At 38.2% G+C, this 18,366-nt stretch overlaps 2 protein-coding genes across 2 annotated transcripts; one reads left to right on the plus strand and one right to left on the minus strand.

The window, feature by feature from the left end:
• Positions 1-204: 204 nt before the first annotated feature.
• LOC121994729 (protein LIFEGUARD 2-like) lies at positions 205-11,063 on the plus strand. The gene is made up of 6 exons (XM_042548668.1): positions 205-304; positions 1,732-1,788; positions 1,907-1,934; positions 10,359-10,468; positions 10,563-10,720; positions 10,798-11,063. The coding sequence occupies exons 1-6, from the start codon at positions 205-207 to the stop codon at positions 11,002-11,004; spliced, it is 660 nt and encodes a 219-aa protein (XP_042404602.1). The 3' UTR covers positions 11,005-11,063.
• A 99-nt stretch (positions 11,064-11,162) lies between these two features.
• LOC121993843 ((+)-epi-alpha-bisabolol synthase-like) lies at positions 11,163-14,254 on the minus strand. The gene is made up of 7 exons (XM_042548134.1): positions 13,993-14,254; positions 13,622-13,895; positions 13,154-13,541; positions 12,754-12,972; positions 12,531-12,673; positions 12,202-12,447; positions 11,163-11,543 (listed from the first exon to the last, which is right to left on the minus strand). Exons 1-6 carry the CDS (start codon positions 14,224-14,226, stop codon positions 12,419-12,421), a joined length of 1,287 nt encoding a protein of 428 aa, XP_042404068.1. The 5' UTR covers positions 14,227-14,254; the 3' UTR covers positions 11,163-11,543; positions 12,202-12,418.
• Positions 14,255-18,366: the final 4,112 nt, after the last annotated feature.

Below are 18,366 nucleotides of genomic sequence, written 5' to 3' on the forward strand. Positions count from 1 at the left end.
TTGAATTTGGTTAGTCGAGTTACTCAAGTTAACTTGCTTTTTAAGGTGGTCTATTTCCTTAAGTAGCAAGTTATTTTTTCTTCAAATTTTGATAATTTTTTAAATAAACATTTAACTACTTTAAGCAAATTTGACTTTGAACAAATTGTTACCATATTTGGACCTTGGGAGATAGATGCAGATCCGTGGCTTCTCTCAGACTCGATGTCGATCTCGGACTCGGTGTCAGTTTCGGACTCGTATTCTTCCTCGGGTTCGGAGTCTTCGTTTCTTGCCATAAATGCAAGATGGCTCGAGTACTTCGGTTTTTCCATATCGAATTCGTCGGAAGATGTCTCGTCCCATGTCGCTTGGAGGGCTTTCTTCTTTCTTATTGACTTGGGCCTTTCTTCCTTCCGGTTTGGACATTCATTTTTGAAATGCCCCTTCTTGTTGCATCCGTAACAAATCATTTCTTATTTGTTTTGTGCTTGGTTGATCGGTGTCCTTTTGATGCTTCTTTTGAATTTCTTCTTTATTAGCAATCTCCGGGTCATGTTGACCAGTTCTTCTTCATTTGTTGAATCAGAATCTAACTCACTTTCTGATTTGATCTTTGTTCTTGATTTGATTTCCTTACTTGGACCTGCATACAAAGCGACTCCTTTCTCGACTTGCTCACATTAAATTGTTCGTGTAATTCTAATTCGCAGAATAACTCATCTAGTTTAAAAATTGAAAGGCCCTTAGAAACTTTGTAAACATCTACTATTGATACCCACAAAGTATTCTGCGGAAAAGTATTTAGTGCGTACCTTATTGTATCGTGGTTCTCCAGGTTGTGTCCGATCAAATGGAGACCGTTGAGGATGTCCTTTAATAGAGTATGGAGTTACGAAGCCGCCTCTCCGGAGAGCATTTTAATATTAAATAAATTATTTAGAAATAGGTCTCTTTTATTTACCTTAGACTCATCGGTCCCTTCGTGTAGCTTTACTAGGCAGTCCCACAAATCTTTAGCGTTGTTGTAGGGGTCGACTCGGTTCAACTCCTCCATTGTGAGCCTGCACTGAATGATGTTGATCGCCTTGTAGTTTAGTTGTGCCTTCTTGATCATTAGGGGAGTCTAGTCTTTTGGTTATAGTGGTACCCCATCTTTTGTTGGAGGTGTGTAGCCTTTTAGTATTGTAAACCACAGCTCAATGTTAGATTTAAGATAGCACTCCATTATGTTCTTCCAATAACTGAAGTTCTCTCTTTTGAATAGTGGAGGTTGGATGGTGCTATACCCTTCTGGTAGGAGTTCGATATCCTTGTATCAAACAATAAAACAAGTAAATTTTCAAGACTCTCGTCTTGGGATTAGTAGTGATGGAAAAAGAGTTAAAAAAGAATAAGAGAAAAGAAAATTTTTAAAAGTGCTCGAAAAACGATTAAGTACTTTCAGAGCTGTAGGGCTCTGATACTAATTGTAGAATTTTAAAAAAAATATCCTCATAATAGTATGATATTATCTACTTTAAGACTAAACCTTCATGATTTTGCTCTTGAGCTCTCCCCAAAAAATCTTATGCCAATGAAGATATTTTTTTCTTATAAACTCATGATCTTTCCCATGTATTTTCAATGTGGGACTATATTTGTAATCTTACAATCTCAACATTATCTCCAAGTAATAAATAAGTTTTGACTCTAGAGAGAATTGCTCATTTTGAATTATTCATCAATATTTAAGAATTAGGTCTAAATAAGTCTCCTCTAGCGCCGGCCTCGGCCTCTACATCTTCCTTATCCTTCTTCCCTTCATCGGTACCAAGAAAACCCTCATTCCTCTTTTCGAACCCTAATTTTCTATTATACTTCCAAAAATATACTTTATCTGATAAAATATGCATCAATTTGTGTGGAAATTGTCCGATGTTGACAGTCCTGTGCCCGCTCTACTACTACTATCAGTGTAACGACCTGACCCTTTGGCCTCTTGGGCGGCCCTTGCGGCGGCCCACTGGCGGCCCCTTATGTCGTCGGCCCATTTGGCGACCTCTCATGTCGTCGACCGACGACCCTTGGCCGTGTCGTTACTCACTAGGACTTTCCACCCCTGACAGTGGATTTTTGCCTCCCCCAGGATTCGAACTCTAGACCTCCAGGCTTAAGTACTAGAGTTTATGAATCCTGGTAGCCAAGTGAGAGGCTCTCACTTGGTTACCAGGATTCATAAACTCTAGTACTTAAGCCTGGAGGTCTAGAGTTCGGGGTCGGGTCGTTATAATAAAAAGGTGCCTTTTATTGTAACGACCCGACCCTTTGGCCTCTTGGGCGGCCCTTGCGGTGGTCCACTGGCGGCCCCTTATGTCGTCGGCCCATTTGGTGACCTCTCATGTCGTCGACCGACGACCCTTTGGTCGTGTCGTTACTCACTAGGACTTTCCACCTCTAGCAGTGGATTTTTGCCTCCCCCGGGATTTGAACTCTAAACCTCCAGACTTAAGTATTTGAGTTTATGAATCCTGGTAACCAATTCCGAGGTCTTGCCCCTGGTAAGACCGAGGTCTTTACCCTCATAGGACTGAAGGCTCGCTACCTCAGTCTCTATTAGAAAGCGCGCATAAGATGATACTAAGCCTGGGCCCTAAGAAAAAGAAGAAGAAAGAAAAAGAAAAAGAAGAAGAAAGAAAAGTAAAAGTAAAAGAAATTAAAAGATTAATTTCAAGTATAAAGCTATAAGTAAATGAAACAAGTACCACCTATGTTTAGAATCAACAGAAGTTTAGTTCCTTTAATTCTAAGCATACAGCATGAGTTTCATTACTTTTCTTATCAGTTTAGTGAGCATGTTTAGTTTTATTTCCAGTATTCAGCTTTATTCTGGTATATCATGAGTATGCAGTTTATTTGAGTACTTTGCTATTAGATGAGTACATGTAGCTTTTCTTTTAGCATTTCAGTTCAGTATCGTTTGCATTTTTATGCACTTCGAGTTTTTGTGAGATAGTTTAGTACTTACTAAGCGTTTCGCTTATAGATTTCTTTTTCCTCCTACTGCAGATAAAGGAAAAGCTAAAGTATGGAAGGAAGGCGACAAGGTGGTGGTGATGAAGGTGTGTGATGACTGGACTATGGGGAGATCAAGAGTTTGTTAAGGAATTATCAAGAACTTTCTATTTAGAGTTCTTTTAGTTTAAATACTATTATGAAGTTGGGATTGTAATTGAGTTTATTCCGTATTTGTAGCTTGATATGTCCTATTGTTGGAGTTAGATATTTGTTTACTATTGCTAGAATGGTTTTCTTTTACTTACTGTGTTATTATTATCGCGTGGGTGTGGAAAAATATGTTCCAGCCGCCTGTGGCTGTGTATATAGTGTTTGTATTGTTGATTTGGTCACTGGTACAAGGGAGACTCTGCCGAAATTTTTCGGTAGGAATTCCTCTAGGGTCGTGATAAATCTAAGTGTCGCTAATAATAGCATAAGTGACACTAGTGAGTAGAGTAGTAGTTAGGTAACGATCACCCTTAGAGAGTAGTAGTAAGAAGGGTGGTTGTTACAGTTGGTATCAGAGCAGGTCTCATTCTCCAGCATCACACACACATCAGCATCAACCTTGCCGTCTTCAAGTAAGAAAGTATTTAAATTCTTTCTTTTATTACTTTCCTTATTATTAACTGTAGTACAGAGTAATTGCTTATGAGTACTTAAGTAAGATAGAAGTTATTGTTTCTCCTTTCTTGATCCATATATATATGTATGTTAGAAGGGTTAGAGAAGATATCAAGCCTTTTCCTTTGCATAATTAGATGGCAAGAAGAGGACGTCCCCGTACTGCCCATACTGAAGAACCAGCTCAAGAGAACGAAGTTCCCAGAGCAACTGAGCCCAATCTTTCTGAAGTTGTGGCTCAACTCCAGAAACAAGTAGCAGACCAGCAGCAAGTAATTGCCAATCTGATGGCAAATCAACAATCAGTTCCTTCCCCTCCCCGAGTCGTCACTGCGGAGACTCCAGTGGTGACTGAAGTCCCATCAGTTGCCCTGGAAGTCTCCACAACTCCTAGAAGACAAGAAGCATCCCTGATACAGTGGCTGAAGCTGAAGCCAGATAGTTTCTTAGGCACGACTGACCCTGGGATGCCCAGGCTTGGTTCAAGACACTTGAGAGCACAATGGAGCTTCTTGACTGGCCAGAAGTCGAGAAGGTTAAGTGTGCCTCTTTCTGCCTATCTGGAGATGCTTGTATGTGGTGGGAGAGAGTTAAGAGTAAGAGAGCAGTCAACCAGATGAGCTGGGTTGACTTCGAGATAGAGTTTTATAAAGGATTTTTCCGTCAACGGATCACCAATAAACATTATGAAGAGCTTATAGAATTTAGACAAGGTGACCTACCAGTAGAAGAAGCGGTCAAAAGATTCAACAGGCTAGCTTGCCTTTGCCTAGAGTTAGTAAGTACAGTGAAAGAACGAGTCAGACTGATGCTCCAAATGCTGAGACCAGAAATAACACTTAATGTGAGTAGTGAAACTCACCGACCACAGATTGGTGAAGAGCTGGTCAGCAGGGTATTAGTGAGTACTATCTGAACAGCATCAAGACACAACAAACGCAACACAAGTCAGTCAAGATCGAGGACAAGATAGTGGGGAAACAGGGCCCCAGTCAAGTAATCAGAACTGGAAGGACAAAGATAACAAGAAAGACCCAAGCAGGAAGACGTTCGGGTAGTCTGTGAATATTCAAAGGTATTTCTAGAAGAGCTACCTGGACTACCTCCCAACAGAGAAGCGGAGTTTGAAATTGAATTGGTTCTTGACGCTAGCCCAATTTCAAAAGCTCTGTACCAAATTTCTCTAGCAGAGCTAAAAGAGTTACAAGAACAATTTCAGGAGCTACTTGACAAGGGTTTCATCTGCCCTAGTCATTCACCCCGGGGAGCTCCAGTGTTGTTTGTCAAGAAGAAGGGCGGATCTATGCAGATGTGCATAGATTATAGAGCTCTGAATCAAGTGACAATCAAGAACAAGTAGCCCCTTCCCAGGATCGACGGCCTATTTGATTAGTTGAGAGGGGCGACAGTGTTCTCAAAGATAGACCTGTGCTCTGGGTACCATCAGCTGAAAGTGAAAGAAAGTGATACACCCAGAACAGTTTCCATGACCAGATCTGGCCACAACAAATTTGTAGTCATGCCTTTTGGAGTGACTAATGCACCTGCAGTCTTTATGGACTTAATGAATAGAGTGTTCAGAGAATACCTTGACAAGTTTGTCATTGAGTTCATCGACGACATTCTAGTATATTCCAGAACCCCAGAGAAGCATGACACGCACTTGAGGATGGTACTACAGACCCTTCAGCAAAAGCAGCTGTATGCTAAATCCTCAAAGTGCGAGTTCTGGTTAGAGCAGGTGACGTTTCTAGGTCACATAATTTCTAAATAAGGTATTCAAGTAGATCCAGCCAAAATAGAGGCGGTCAACGACTGGAGTAGACCCAAGAATGCCAGGGAGATCAGAAGCTTCCTTGGTTTAGCTGGGTACTACAGGAAATTCGTGGAGGACTTTTCCAGGATAGCCTCTCCACTAACAGCTTTCACCAGAAAGAACAAGAGGTTTGAATGGTCAGATAAATGTGAGCAGAGTTTCCAAGAGCTCAAGAAGAGATTGACCAGTGCTCCTATTCTGACTGTTCTAGAGAGTGACAAGAGTTTTGACATCTACAGTGATACTTCCAAGATGGGCTTAGGAGCTGTACTCATGCAAGAAGGAAAAGTTATAGCTTATGCTTCCAGACAACTCAAAGACTACGAGAAGAACTACCCCACTCACGATCTTGAGCTGGCAGCTGTGGTCTTTGTACTGAAACTCTGGCGACATCATTTGTATGGAGTTCAGTGTAGAATCTTCACAGACCATCAGAGTCTTAAGTACTTTTTCACTCAGAAGGACTTAAACATGAGACAACGCAGGTGGCTAGAGTTGGTTAAAGACTATGACTGTGAAATTCTCTATCACCCAGGCAAAGCTAACAAAGTGGCAGATGCACTAAGCAGAAAATCCAGTGCATCCTTGATGTCTTTGTCATCATTAGCCCTACCCCTACTGAAGGAGTTGATAGACTTTGGTATGGAAATTATTTATGGGCAACTCTCTGCATTGACTTTAGAGTCGACCCTGCTTGAGGATATACAAAGAAAGCAAAGTGAAGATCCAGATATCCAGAAGATCAAGCAGGGAATACAAGAAGAAGATACAGAGTTTCGAGTATCAGACAGTGGAGTTCTTTATCAGGGGAACCGCCTTTGTGTCCCCAATGATGAGGAATTAAGAAGGAAGATTTTAGAAGAAGCTCATAGCACACCATACTCCATGCATCCTGGTTCTACCAAGATGTACCAAGACGTGAAACAGAGGTTCTAGTGGTCTGGACTCAAAAGAGACGTTGCTAAGTATGTCAGTACCTGCCTGACAAGCACCAGAGACCAGGAGGAGTTCTACAACCTCTTCCAATACCAGAGTGGAAGTGGGAAGACATATCCATGGACTTCATAACAGGTCTCCCAAGAACCACAAATGGATATGATGCGAAAAGGGTAATAGTGGACCGAATGACCAAGTCTGCCCATTTTCTAACCATCAAGGTGTCCCACTCTATAGAGTAGTTGGCACAACTATAAGTTAATGAGGTGATCAGACTTCATGGAATTCCTAAATCTATCGTTTCTGATAGAGATGGGCGCTTCACCTCTCACTTTTGGGAATGTGTTCAGACTGCACTATGCACCAAATTCAAGTTCAGCACAGTCTTCCATCCTCAGACTGATGGACAGACAGAGCAAGTAAATCAGATGTTAGAAGATATGCTCAGAGCTTATGTGCTAGATTTAAAGGGAAGTTGGTGCAAGTATCTATGCTTAGCTGAGTTTGCCTACAACAATAGCTATCAGGCCACCATCAAGATGACACCTTATGAGGCGTTGTATGGCAGGAAGTGCAGATCACCCATTTGCTGGCAAGAAGCAGGTGAAAGAAAAGAAATGGAAGTGGAACTGGGCATTCAGACAGAGCTGATAGATGAGACTCCTCAGGCTATTCCCAAGATCAGATAGAGAATTGAGACTGCCCGGAATAGACAGAAGAATTATGCTGACACGCGCCGTAGGCCACTGGAATTCCAAGTAGGAGATTCAGTCTTTCTCAAGGTTGCTACTATGAAGGGAGTGATGAGATTGGCAAGAAGGGCAAATTAAGTCCTTGCTATGTAGAACCTTACCTGATCATAGAGAGGATTGGGAAAGTAGCTTACAAGCTGGATTTACCACAAGACATGTCAGCAATACATAATGTATTTCATGTCTCTATGCTAAAGAAGTGTCTCCACGACCCAAGCCAAGTGATTCAGCCTCAGTCAGTGCAGAGCCAAGAGGATCTTAGTTATGAGAGCAGACCTACACAGATAGTGGACAGAGCAGTCAAAAGACTAAGAAATAAAGAAGTGCTACTAGTGAAGGTCATCTGGCAGAACCAGAAGCACGAGAAAGTCACTTGGGAGCGGGAGGACAGTATGAGACAGAGATATCCAGAGCTATTCTAAGTTCGAGGACGAACATTTTATAAGGTATGGGGGATTGTAATGACCCAAATTTCCCTATTTCGAGTTCTAAATGTCTTCAAAAACATTTAGAAATACTTTTAAAATATTCTAGAGATTTTTAGGAATTTTTAGAGTATTTTTACGTAATTTTTTGAGGTCGTTTAGTATGTTTACAAAAAGAAAGAAGTTTTGACCAAAAATGTGGAAGTTGAGACTCGAACCCAAGACCTCCGGCCGAACCCGACTTAACCGAACGCAACCAACCAACCGAGCTGCAAGTGTTTTGTTAATAAGTATGAAGCGAGAAATATATATGTTATAGTTGATAAATAAAACCCGAGTTTTAAAAAGACCTAATTTCTTTTCCCCGAGACCAAAACCTTTCCTACCTTTCTCCCGACGCGTGCGACGGCACTGTGCTTGGGGCCGGCGAGGGGGTTTTTCCGAGAATCCTTCTCATCCTCGTGACCTCCTCGACGTGGAGAGCACGTAGACGCGAAGAAGGTGTTGTGATTTTAAGTCTCGTCGAACCCTAGCAGCCCTTTCCTTCGGCTGTAAGTTCAAGAAAGCATTGTAAGTACTACTCACCTGTGGTAGGAGTTGCTCCGAACTTTTGGATTTCGTTTCCTTGCTTCCGGATCTTGCTGTGCCAAGTAGAAGTATATGCTAGGGTTTGCGTTTGCTGTGCTAAATTGTTGTGTTAAGGTGTGCTGTACCGAATTTTCCATGTTAGGGCATTAGGTTTTCAGATTTTTATGCTAGGGCTTCCCTTTTGAATAAGCTAGGGTTGCTGTGTTGAAATTTCTACATTAGTTTTCCTTTAGAGGTTGCTGTGCAGAATTTACCACGCTAAGTTGCTGTGTCGAAAGTTTCTTGCTTGGGTTGCTGTTGAACAGGATTATAAGCTAGGGTTTTCCCTTTCATTCCTTACCTTCCGTAGCATACATATTAAGCATGCTAATTTATGGTTTGAGTTTAAATGTATAGAAGGAGTTCATTTTAATTCTTAGCAAGTAAGCGCAGTAAGAAATGTTTAGATTACCTGTTATGCTGTTTCCTGCTGTGAGATACAAATCAGTGGCGTAGCTAATCTATAACATTTGCTAGGTATGCTAGTTATTGTTGAGTTTAGTTCTTTTCTAGAAGGTTTGCATGATCTAGATTGCAAATCAAAGTGTGTAAACAGGTTCTATTTATGCTTGCTGATTTTTGAGAATTTCGGCTGTTCACTTTGTAGTATTAGTGTTTCATCTCGCTGCCATGTATAAGAATGGGATTAGTATCTTCCTTGCAACTCAAAAAGGCAAGATTAATAGCCTCTATTTAAAGTATGCAGTATAGAATAGCATGAGCAGTATTAGTTCTTAATTCTGTTTTATTTGCAGATTTTTAGTATCCATATGTGCAGATTTTTATTAGACATATGTGCAGATTCATATATGCAGATTTTTTTTATTAGTCATATATGCAGATTTTCTAGTGTTCATTTGTTATTATTGAGCACGTGCAGCTTTTAATTGCCATGAGTTGAGCATGATCAGTTTTCCTTACTACTAGATACACATGAGCAGTTTCTTTAGTTTTCATTTGCTATTTTAACAAGCATGAGCAGCCAGGTATTTAGTGGAATGATTATGTGCCCTATTAAACCTTTTTAGAGGATTATGAGAAGTTATGAGTAGAGAAAAGACCAAGGTCTAATTAGAAAAGATAACAAGTAATTTAAAGTAAGAGGCTAGTACCCGACTTCCGAGGTTGTCATTAAACAAATCCAGGTGACCAATTCCGAGGTCTTGGCTCTGATAAGACCGAGGTCTTGGCCCTGGTAAGACTGGAGGCTCGCTACCTCAGTCTATATTAGAGAGCGCGCATAAGATGGTACTAAGCCTGGGCCCAAAGAAAAAGAAGAAGAAAGAAAAAGAAAAAGAAGAAGAAAGAAAAAGAAAAAGAAATTAAAAGATTAATTTCAAGTATAAAGCTATAAGTAAATGAAACAAATACCACCTATGTTTAGAATCAACAGAAGTTTAGTTCCTTTAATTCTAAGCATACAGCATGAATTTCATTACTTTTCTTATCAGTTTAGTGAGCATGTTTAGTTTTATTTCCAGTATTCAGCTTTATTCTGGTATATCATGAGTATGCAGTTTATTTGAGTACTTTGCTATTAGATGAGTACATGTAGCTTTTCTTTTAGCATTTCAGTTTCATTATCGTTTGCATTTTTATGCACTTCGAGTTTTTGTGAGATAGTTTAGTACTTACTAAGCGTTTCGCTTATAGATTTCTTTTTCCTCCTACTGCAGATAAAGGAAAAGCTAAAGTATGAAAGGAAGACGACAAGGTGGTGGTGATGAAGGTGTGTGATGGCTGGACTATGGGGAGATCAAGAGTTTGTTAAGGAATTATCAAGAACTTCCTATTTAGAGTTCTTTTAGTTTAAATACTATTATGAAGTTGGGATTGTAATTGAGTTTATTCCGTACTTGTAGCTTGATATGTCCTATTGTTGGAGTTAGATATTTGTTTACTATTGCTAGAATAGTTTTCTTTTACTTACTGTGTTATTATTACTGCGTGGGTGTGGAAAAATATGTTCTAGCCGTCTGTGGCTGTGTATATAGTGTTTGTATTGTTGATTTGGTCACCGGTACAGGGGAGACTCTGCCGAAATTTTTCGGTAGGAATTCCTCTAGGGCCGTGATAAATCTAAGTGTCGCTAATAATAACATAAGTGACACTAGTGAGTAGAGTAGTAGTTAGGTAACGGTTACCCTTAGAGAGTAGTAGTAAGAAGGGTGGTTGTTACAATCAGCACCATCCCTTAAAATTTTTTCTACTCGGAATTTTTACGGTCTCCATCTGCTTCGCCGTCGGGTTGACGTGTGCATTCACCAGCGGTACCCTAAAAAAAACATCTTTTTTCTTAACATCTATGTGCTCAAAATCGCACATTTGCTACAAGATTAACATGTAAATCTACTCGGCGAGCAGGAAAAGTAATTCTGGAGTCGGTGATCCTCACGGTGGTAGTGGTTGTGAGCCTCACCCTGTACACCTTCTGCACGGCTTTCAGAGGCCACGATTTCAGCTTCCTTGGACCATTTCTATTCTCCGCCATCATCATACTGATGCTCTTTGCTCTCATCCAGGCAAGTCAGCGATTGATCAAGCTTATTTTTATCGCAAAATTTTGACTTTCGACGACAATTCTTTTTTTTTTCTGCAGGTGATATTCCACTTGGGAAAGATATCGACTATGATTTATGGAGCTATCGCCGCAATTATATTCTGTGGATACATAATCTATGACATAGATAACCTGATCAAATGCTACTCCTACGATGAGTACATTTGGGCAGCGGTGGCGCTGTACTTGGACATCATCAACTTGTTCTTGTGTCTGCTTACTTTGTTCAGAGCATTTGAAAGTTAATTAAGGAAGAACCAAGGAAGCCGCAACAATGCGCTGTTAGTACTCGAGGTCAATGTTCAAAGCCGTATCTTGAATCGCTTGTAATGGAAATGTTGTTCTCAGTGGAGTTTTCAGAAATCAGAATGGAGCTTTAAATGCCAAATTTGTTGAAGATGATATATAAAAATAGAAAACGTTTCATTTATTTAATTCAATAATACTTTATAGATCCCTCTATGAGGGTACCATTTATACGGAAACTCATTCTAGATTTGGATAGGTTCGAGTAACAGCGAGATAATTTGAGTCTTAGTTTCACCATCCTCCTTGCCATATCCATCCCCATCTTGATAAAAAAACTGTGCTGCCCGAGGGATGTTAGCTGCTATATTCTTGAAATACTCTTCTAATGGAGAATCCCATTTAAGAGATCCATTCACTTCTTTCCAGTATTTTCTTATCAATTCTCTTATCTTCCTCCTCGCCACTTTCTCTGAGACACCTTTTTCGTGCATGTAGCATTGAATACACGTCGCCACGTCGCCTCTTTCCATCTCATGCTGTAGTAAGTTAATGTTGTTTGATTCCAATTAATGTATATTGGTATGTATATATATATATATATATATAGAGTTTTGATCTCCTGCGCGCTCGCACAGTGCGCGACTGTGTGCGCGCGCAGGAGATCGGTCAGTTTTTTATTTTTTTTTTTAATTTTTTAAATATTTTAAATTTCAAAAATTAATTAAAAAATTTAACATTTTCTTATATAAATTTTTAATACCTTAATATATCCCCTTAACATATTACAATACTCAATAAATACTTAAATTAATTTAATTTTAATTTTTTTTTAAAACCAAACACTATAACCTAATTGGAAAGCCTAAACCCCAGAGGTAAAATCTAAAAAAAAAAATAGTTTTAACACTATAACCAAAGCCTGAACCCTAAAATAAACTCTTAAAAAAATATTTTTTTTTATTTTTTTATTTTATAAATTTAAAAAAAATAAACAAAAATTAAAAACCGTTGTTATCCTGCGCGACGCGCACAGTCGCGCACTGTGGCGTCGCGCAGGATAACAAAATTCTATATATATATATATATATATATATATATATATATATATATATATATATATATATATATATATATATATATATATATATATATATATATATATATATATATATATATATATATATATTTACTTACCGTGGAAGTGCCCATATCGTCGTAAAGTCGGAAAAGTATGCCTGAGGAGCGTGTGATCGCATAGTAACCGGAGAAATTTTTCAAGGCCTCTCCATTTAAGTCTTTGCCTGCACAGTAAGCAGTAAATAGAAGGAGTTGATTAGAGATTGACATCCATCCATTCTCCAAGTACTCTTGGAGCTCGGGCGTTTGGCCATGGTGGAACCATTTTGCTTCCTCAAAGTATGCTTTGCATAGATTTCCCCACTGAAAATTTTATTCCAACAATTCATTCAGTAATAAAGAAGATGATGAAGAAGAAGAAAATTGAAATAGTGTTTATAATTTACTGCTATCTTGAAGTCTGGCACAATGTCCAAGCCCTTCTCCTTCATCACACGATAGCCTTCTTCGTGCACCAAGTTGAAGATGGCAAAGAAACATATATAATTTCATGTACTCTGGAAGCTTGTCCATGGCTGTTAAGTCCCATCTGCAACAAAACTCGCTCGAGCTTAGATAGTTGAGATAAGCATGGCTTGATGAATGATGATGATGAATGCGCGCTCTCACCTGTTGACGGCATCAGTGAAGAGCTGGAGTTCATCCAGGGTTCCATAGACATCGTAAATATCATCATACAATGCAATTAAACATACTGCCTTTGCTTCAATCATTCTGCATCTCCGACTATCTGGTTCATAAGAGAAACCAAGTGCCCACGTGTAGTTCTCGAGTAATCTATCTCTGAAAAATGGCAGCTTCTCTGGAAGCCCGAGCTCTGACCACCATCTGCATGTAAAATGGAATTAAGCTTTGAAATTGTTATTGGATATACTCGTACAAGTTTTGATATTCCTATCAATGAAAGGGCATCACAAACACTTGTAGTATCTGTTGTTGTGATGCTACGAGTATGATATATAAAACTCATCATTCTTTTGCAAGTTTGATTAGTTGCTAGTTAATTTACCTGGAGAGCTCTCTGAGTTCACTCTTGTACATGTCCTGAACCAGATTGAAGTCGAGCTTAGCAAACTCCAGAAGGAGAGGGTTGACGGTGTCGTCGCCACTGCTGCATGCTTCAATGAACCACCTGTGCTGCACTCTCTCCAACCGCCAATTCAGTGGAAGTTGCAGCGCATGGGCCACCTGTTCTCTGAGACCGCCAGCCTCAGCAACAGATCCCCCCTCCATGAATCCTTTCAGCTGCTCTGTTGCAAAATCCATGGCTTCCTTCAGCAAAGTCTCTCCTTCCTTCTCGAGGTAGGAAGCTTCGTACAGACTCAGAAGCCCTCTGATCTGGTTCTCACAGCGAGCTTCAAAGTTTCCATTCTCGTCTCTAAATGTCTCGAACAAATCTATGTTTTGCAGACAGCAACAGACATGCATGATCACAACTGAGAAGAGATTGATTAATTAGTGATCATCGATTAATTACCTTGGGAAACAGAGAAGCCATTTGCTCTGAGGAGCCTGAAGAGCAGCGCTGTGGCATGGAGATCGTCCTTCAGCTGCGAGCTCACATGGTCTAAAGAAGCATGAAGACGACTTAAAACGTCTGCAATCTCGTCTTTGAAGTGGTAAGCCACGCCGAGCTGTTGCAGTTGGTCGATCAGTTGAAGCTGCTCTGCTACTTGCTGCTTCTCGCGTATCAGATTCCTGGTCTGCTCCTTCAGTACGTTTATTCTCTCGCGTTTCTCTTCTTGTTGCACCTATACACAAAACAAAACAATTACAGGTTACAAACAAAAATTTCGAAGACCGACGACGACGACGACGACGACGACGACTGTATATACACTCACATACCGTGGAGGTGTTCGTGAGGGATTGCACACGCTCGTCCGTCCATAGGCTTGGCTGATAATTCCCCGACCTCCGCAACGGAGCTACATGACTAGTGGCACTGCATGATCGGACCTGCAGAGTTCGCCGGAACATCTGTAGGCCTCGATGCTCGACAGCAGCGACGATCATTGGGCGACGAGGGAGGACGGATATCATGGGAGCAGAGACAGTAGTGCTGGTATAGTAGAGAGACATTGTTTGATTATTAGCTATTTCCAAATTTGTTTGCAATCAAAAATAATTTGGTGAAAGGAGAAGAACAAGTGCAGCATATATATATAGCAGCGCACAATTGTGCCTCACGTCGAGTTAAAAACTCATTAAAAATATACATTGTTTAACATGTCGAAGTTAATTAATAATGCCGGTTTAAGAGATCAAATGAACAATTGATGACGCAAAAGTACAAATAGAGAGATTTCATCATACTGAATCATTGTTTGTCTTGTAGTAATATAATAATAGATCTCATCTCGCAACATATAGTTTGTGTTCAGTTGGAAAATTAAAGAACCATCCAATGATGATTAATAAAAAATTTGAAGAATTATCATAATGAAAATTATAAATGATGAATTAATTAGGATCTTAATTCTTCATATTGTTTAAAAGTTCAAATGATGAATTCCTTCTCGATTTCTCTCTCATCAACTTCTTCTTCGTTTTCTTCTATCAAAAGAGATTGGTAGTGCTTTCAAGATTTTATCGATCCAAGAAACTAGCACCTATATGGATCATATCGAGTTTGTGATCTAATACGCGTGAATACCGCTAGAGGAGTCACACATGGGGCTCTTATCTGTATATGATATCATTCAAATTTATCAAGGATTCTAGGTATATTTTTATGTTATTTTATAAAATTATATGTACCACAAAAAGATTTATAATTTAATGTATATGTTTCGCTTCACTCCGAACCTAGCAGATTCTCTCTCTAAAGTTTAGCTAGGCACTTGAGGATAATTCATCAATTTTAGTTTTTTAAGTTTTAAATTGTTTCATTACGGTAGAAGTAAAAATAAAAGAACTTCAAATCTAAAAATGTAAACTTTGATGATGTTTCTTAATATAAAATCGAGGGTAAAGTAAAGAGAGAAATTTTACCCACAAAAAAAAAAAAAAGGTTCCATAGCACGGCAATATTGATTTATTACATAACCTACTGATGCAAAAATATATGTATATTTTCAAACTCACTGTTGACGAGTGATTTTTTAATAAAAATAATAACACGACCTTTTTAAAAAAGGACAATAAAAGTATAAAAAATTAAAATACCAATCAGGTGCGAATCGATTTGATCAACCAACAAATTGATGGCTTTGACTTCCTTATGTCATTGTAGGCAATGGGGATTAGAAATTGACCGTTGTACTTAATGCAGGTTGATACCTGTAGATGAAATTAGATATGAAAACAAACAAACAGAAAGGCAACACTATTAAAAACAATGAAGATCATAAATTCTAGAAGAATTTTATTTTTAAAAAAATGCCCATGATATTTTGAGAGAATACATTAATTAAGATATATTTGATTCAAATTATTATGTATAATTTTGATTATATGATTATTAAATAATCATATAATTAAGATTATGAGAAATAAAATATAATCAAATGTTATTTGGTTCAATCTTGATAATACAATAAAAATTTATTTGTTTGAAGATTTTAATAAATAATCTAATTAAATATTTTATTATATTACCTTCCATTACAAAAACTAACGATAGATAATATTTTTCTTTTTTTCATATTTTTCTTTTATCCGAGTGTATTTTGAATAAAAAAATTCGTTAACCCTGAAATTAAGAAAAATCTCAGTTTTCGAGATTTTTCGATTCTAAATTTCATGTCCCTTTTGCGACGTGTCGGCCATGGAACATTATTCAGAAATCATCGATTATCTGAATCAAATAGGATTTTCATTGATAACCTTAAATGAATAATCAAGATTATCAAAAATATCTCTCAACAAAACGTACCTATGTTGGCAATTCTAAAACTCTAGCAAACAATTTAAAAAGGCAAATTTTGAGGTGTTTAATTAAATTTATTCCATGATGATCGATATATGAAAAAAAAAATGAGCTTAAAAATTTAGATATGGTTCTTAAGTTATTCCGTATTGTCTATCATTATTAAGTTTAATTTGTCAAGTCCAGTAACTCTTGAATACTAAGTAGCATTTCTAGGGAAATAACCTTCAAGTATGACTAGGCAATAATTTCAAGTGAGGATAGCGTCGAAAACATTGGTGTCAAATATCTCCCTCGCCATTTGGACCGTTCGGAATGTTACCTTGCAATGTGAGGATATTGTATATTAGGAATTGGTTCGATCGGTGATTGCGGCAGTCCTCCTGATAAGTCAAGTTTCCTGAGAAGCTAAGATAAAAGTGCTTTTAGATTGCGATTGGCTACTTCTCGTATATTATACAGTGAAATGACTCAAAGTAATTTAAATACCAAGGTTTAATGATATCAAATATGCATTGGATCTGAAATGGCTCTTTCCAATCGTTGGATTAGCAAAAATAATAAATATGCATAGAAGAAAAGGAAATCAACATGTTAATCAGCAGCATAATCGCTAGTTGTCTCTGGTATTTTCTTCTACATGTTACAAGCAAACATAATTAAGTCAGGTTAATAATACACCAGAAGTAAACGACAAGAAGATTGGAATTGCTTTTATTTATTACAAGAAGTAAACCAAGCCTCCATAAATACTACATAACAACAAATAACTATGATAATTAACAACAACAAGCTTCTTCAACAAATATTATTTTATCAAGGACTTAACATCTCCTTTATAAGGAAAAATAATAATATTTAACAGGAAATATCCCCTATTAATATTAGCTTGCTGCTCTGGATGGTCGACAATGTAAATATCAAACTTTGTCCTCACAGTAATTCATTCATAGTAAATTGATGGAACCAACAAGAGGCAAGGGCATTGCTAATACACCATGACACTGGAAGGGTCGGTGTTAATAGTAGTACCACTGTCAGGGACTTTTGTCAGTTTTTGTAAGTTTAGACGAGTCGGCATCGATTGAATGTCAGCTTCAACATCATCCATCTCGCACTAACCCAATCCTAACTCGGCCAAAGTGCAACGCCCCTCGACCAAACTCAGCAGACTCATAAGGCACCTCGACTCGACTGCATTCGCCTTAGGCAAACTAAACATGTCAAAACTCAGTTTCGAATGAACTCAAACAGCTTGTACTCATCCAATCCAAATAAGAGCTCACATTGTCATCAAATCCTACAGGTAGGATTTTGTGTAGGTAGCACAACAAGCACTATTTGCATAAGACATCTGCAGCATAAATGGAACAAATGATCACAGTTTATGCCCAGCCACCAATACACATTAAAATCATTAGAAAAAAGGAAACATTTCACACCTTCTACCCATGAGTAAAATCAATGAAGAGGAGAAAACTGTTAAACCACTAACTCGATACCTAAACATTCATCAAAATCAGGGTCATGACTGCAGTTTCACATCAAAATCAGTGATTGAGTGAGCATGCAGAAAGAGAAGTAAAGAAGTAAAGAGAAATTATCATTTTGCCAGCAATTGAAGTCCGACTTTGAATCGGTTAGATTATATAATTTATATTATATAATTTATTAGAATTATTTGTTTAGAGTCTGGATAATTTAATCTTTTATCGTTTCAGTTTAGAATTTAGATTTAGCCTTTCTCTTTTCAATTTAGATTTTAGATTTTTTTTATATAATTAATTATATAAAGGTCTTACTCTTTATTTCTTAATGAATTTTGGATTCAATAATATGATTAATTTTTCCTTCTCTTAATTTCTACATGGTATTAGAGCAAGGTTCTCCTTCTCTAGCCTAATTTTTTCTACCGCCCCCTGTTATTGCTTTCTGTTGTCACTATCGTCTCCTACTGCTATTATTGGTTTCGGAGCCGATATCTATTTTCTATCCTATTGCTGTTGATTTCGACGCCGACATCTATTTTCTGTCGATTTCGACGCCGAAATCCTATCCTACCAATTTTGACGTCGACGTTATTTTCTGTCGATTTCGGCACCGACATCCTGTGCTGTCAATTTCGGCGCCGACACTCTGTGCTACTAATTTATACATTTGACATCCTTTTCTACCTCAGATTCTTTGTGTGACCACGGGTCATCCTGACATCAGTTTTTGCGAATCATACAAATGTGTATCCTTATAGTTTGGTTATTTTGAGAATTATTAGTTTTGTCATCATGGCTGGTCGTGCAGATGTTTCATGAAAATCTGATTCATATATGTTTGAATAGTTTCAACAGTTCCTT

This window comes from Zingiber officinale, chromosome 6A (assembly GCF_018446385.1).
Source record: "Zingiber officinale cultivar Zhangliang chromosome 6A, Zo_v1.1, whole genome shotgun sequence".
Lineage (NCBI taxonomy): Eukaryota > Viridiplantae > Streptophyta > Magnoliopsida > Zingiberales > Zingiberaceae > Zingiber > Zingiber officinale.

What these genes read in the sequence shown, in the direction of transcription:
- LOC121994729 (XM_042548668.1), top strand. Translation starts at nt 205, where the DNA reads ATGTCGATCTCGGACTCGGTGTCAGTTTCGGACTCGTATTCTTCCTCG. An exon ending in AAGATGGCTCGAGTACTTCG is followed by an intron (nt 305 to 1,731) that starts GTTTTTCCATAT and finishes GGTCTAAATAAG; the next exon opens with TCTCCTCTAGCGCCGGCCTC. An exon ending in TATCCTTCTTCCCTTCATCG is followed by an intron (nt 1,789 to 1,906) that starts GTACCAAGAAAA and finishes CGATGTTGACAG; the next exon opens with TCCTGTGCCCGCTCTACTAC.
- LOC121993843 (XM_042548134.1), bottom strand. Translation starts at nt 14,226, where the DNA reads ATGTCTCTCTACTATACCAGCACTACTGTCTCTGCTCCCATGATATCC. An exon ending in TTCACTGATGCCGTCAACAG is followed by an intron (nt 12,674 to 12,753) that starts GTGAGAGCGCGC and finishes GTTTTGTTGCAG; the next exon opens with ATGGGACTTAACAGCCATGG. An exon ending in TGCCAGACTTCAAGATAGCA is followed by an intron (nt 12,448 to 12,530) that starts GTAAATTATAAA and finishes TAAAATTTTCAG; the next exon opens with TGGGGAAATCTATGCAAAGC.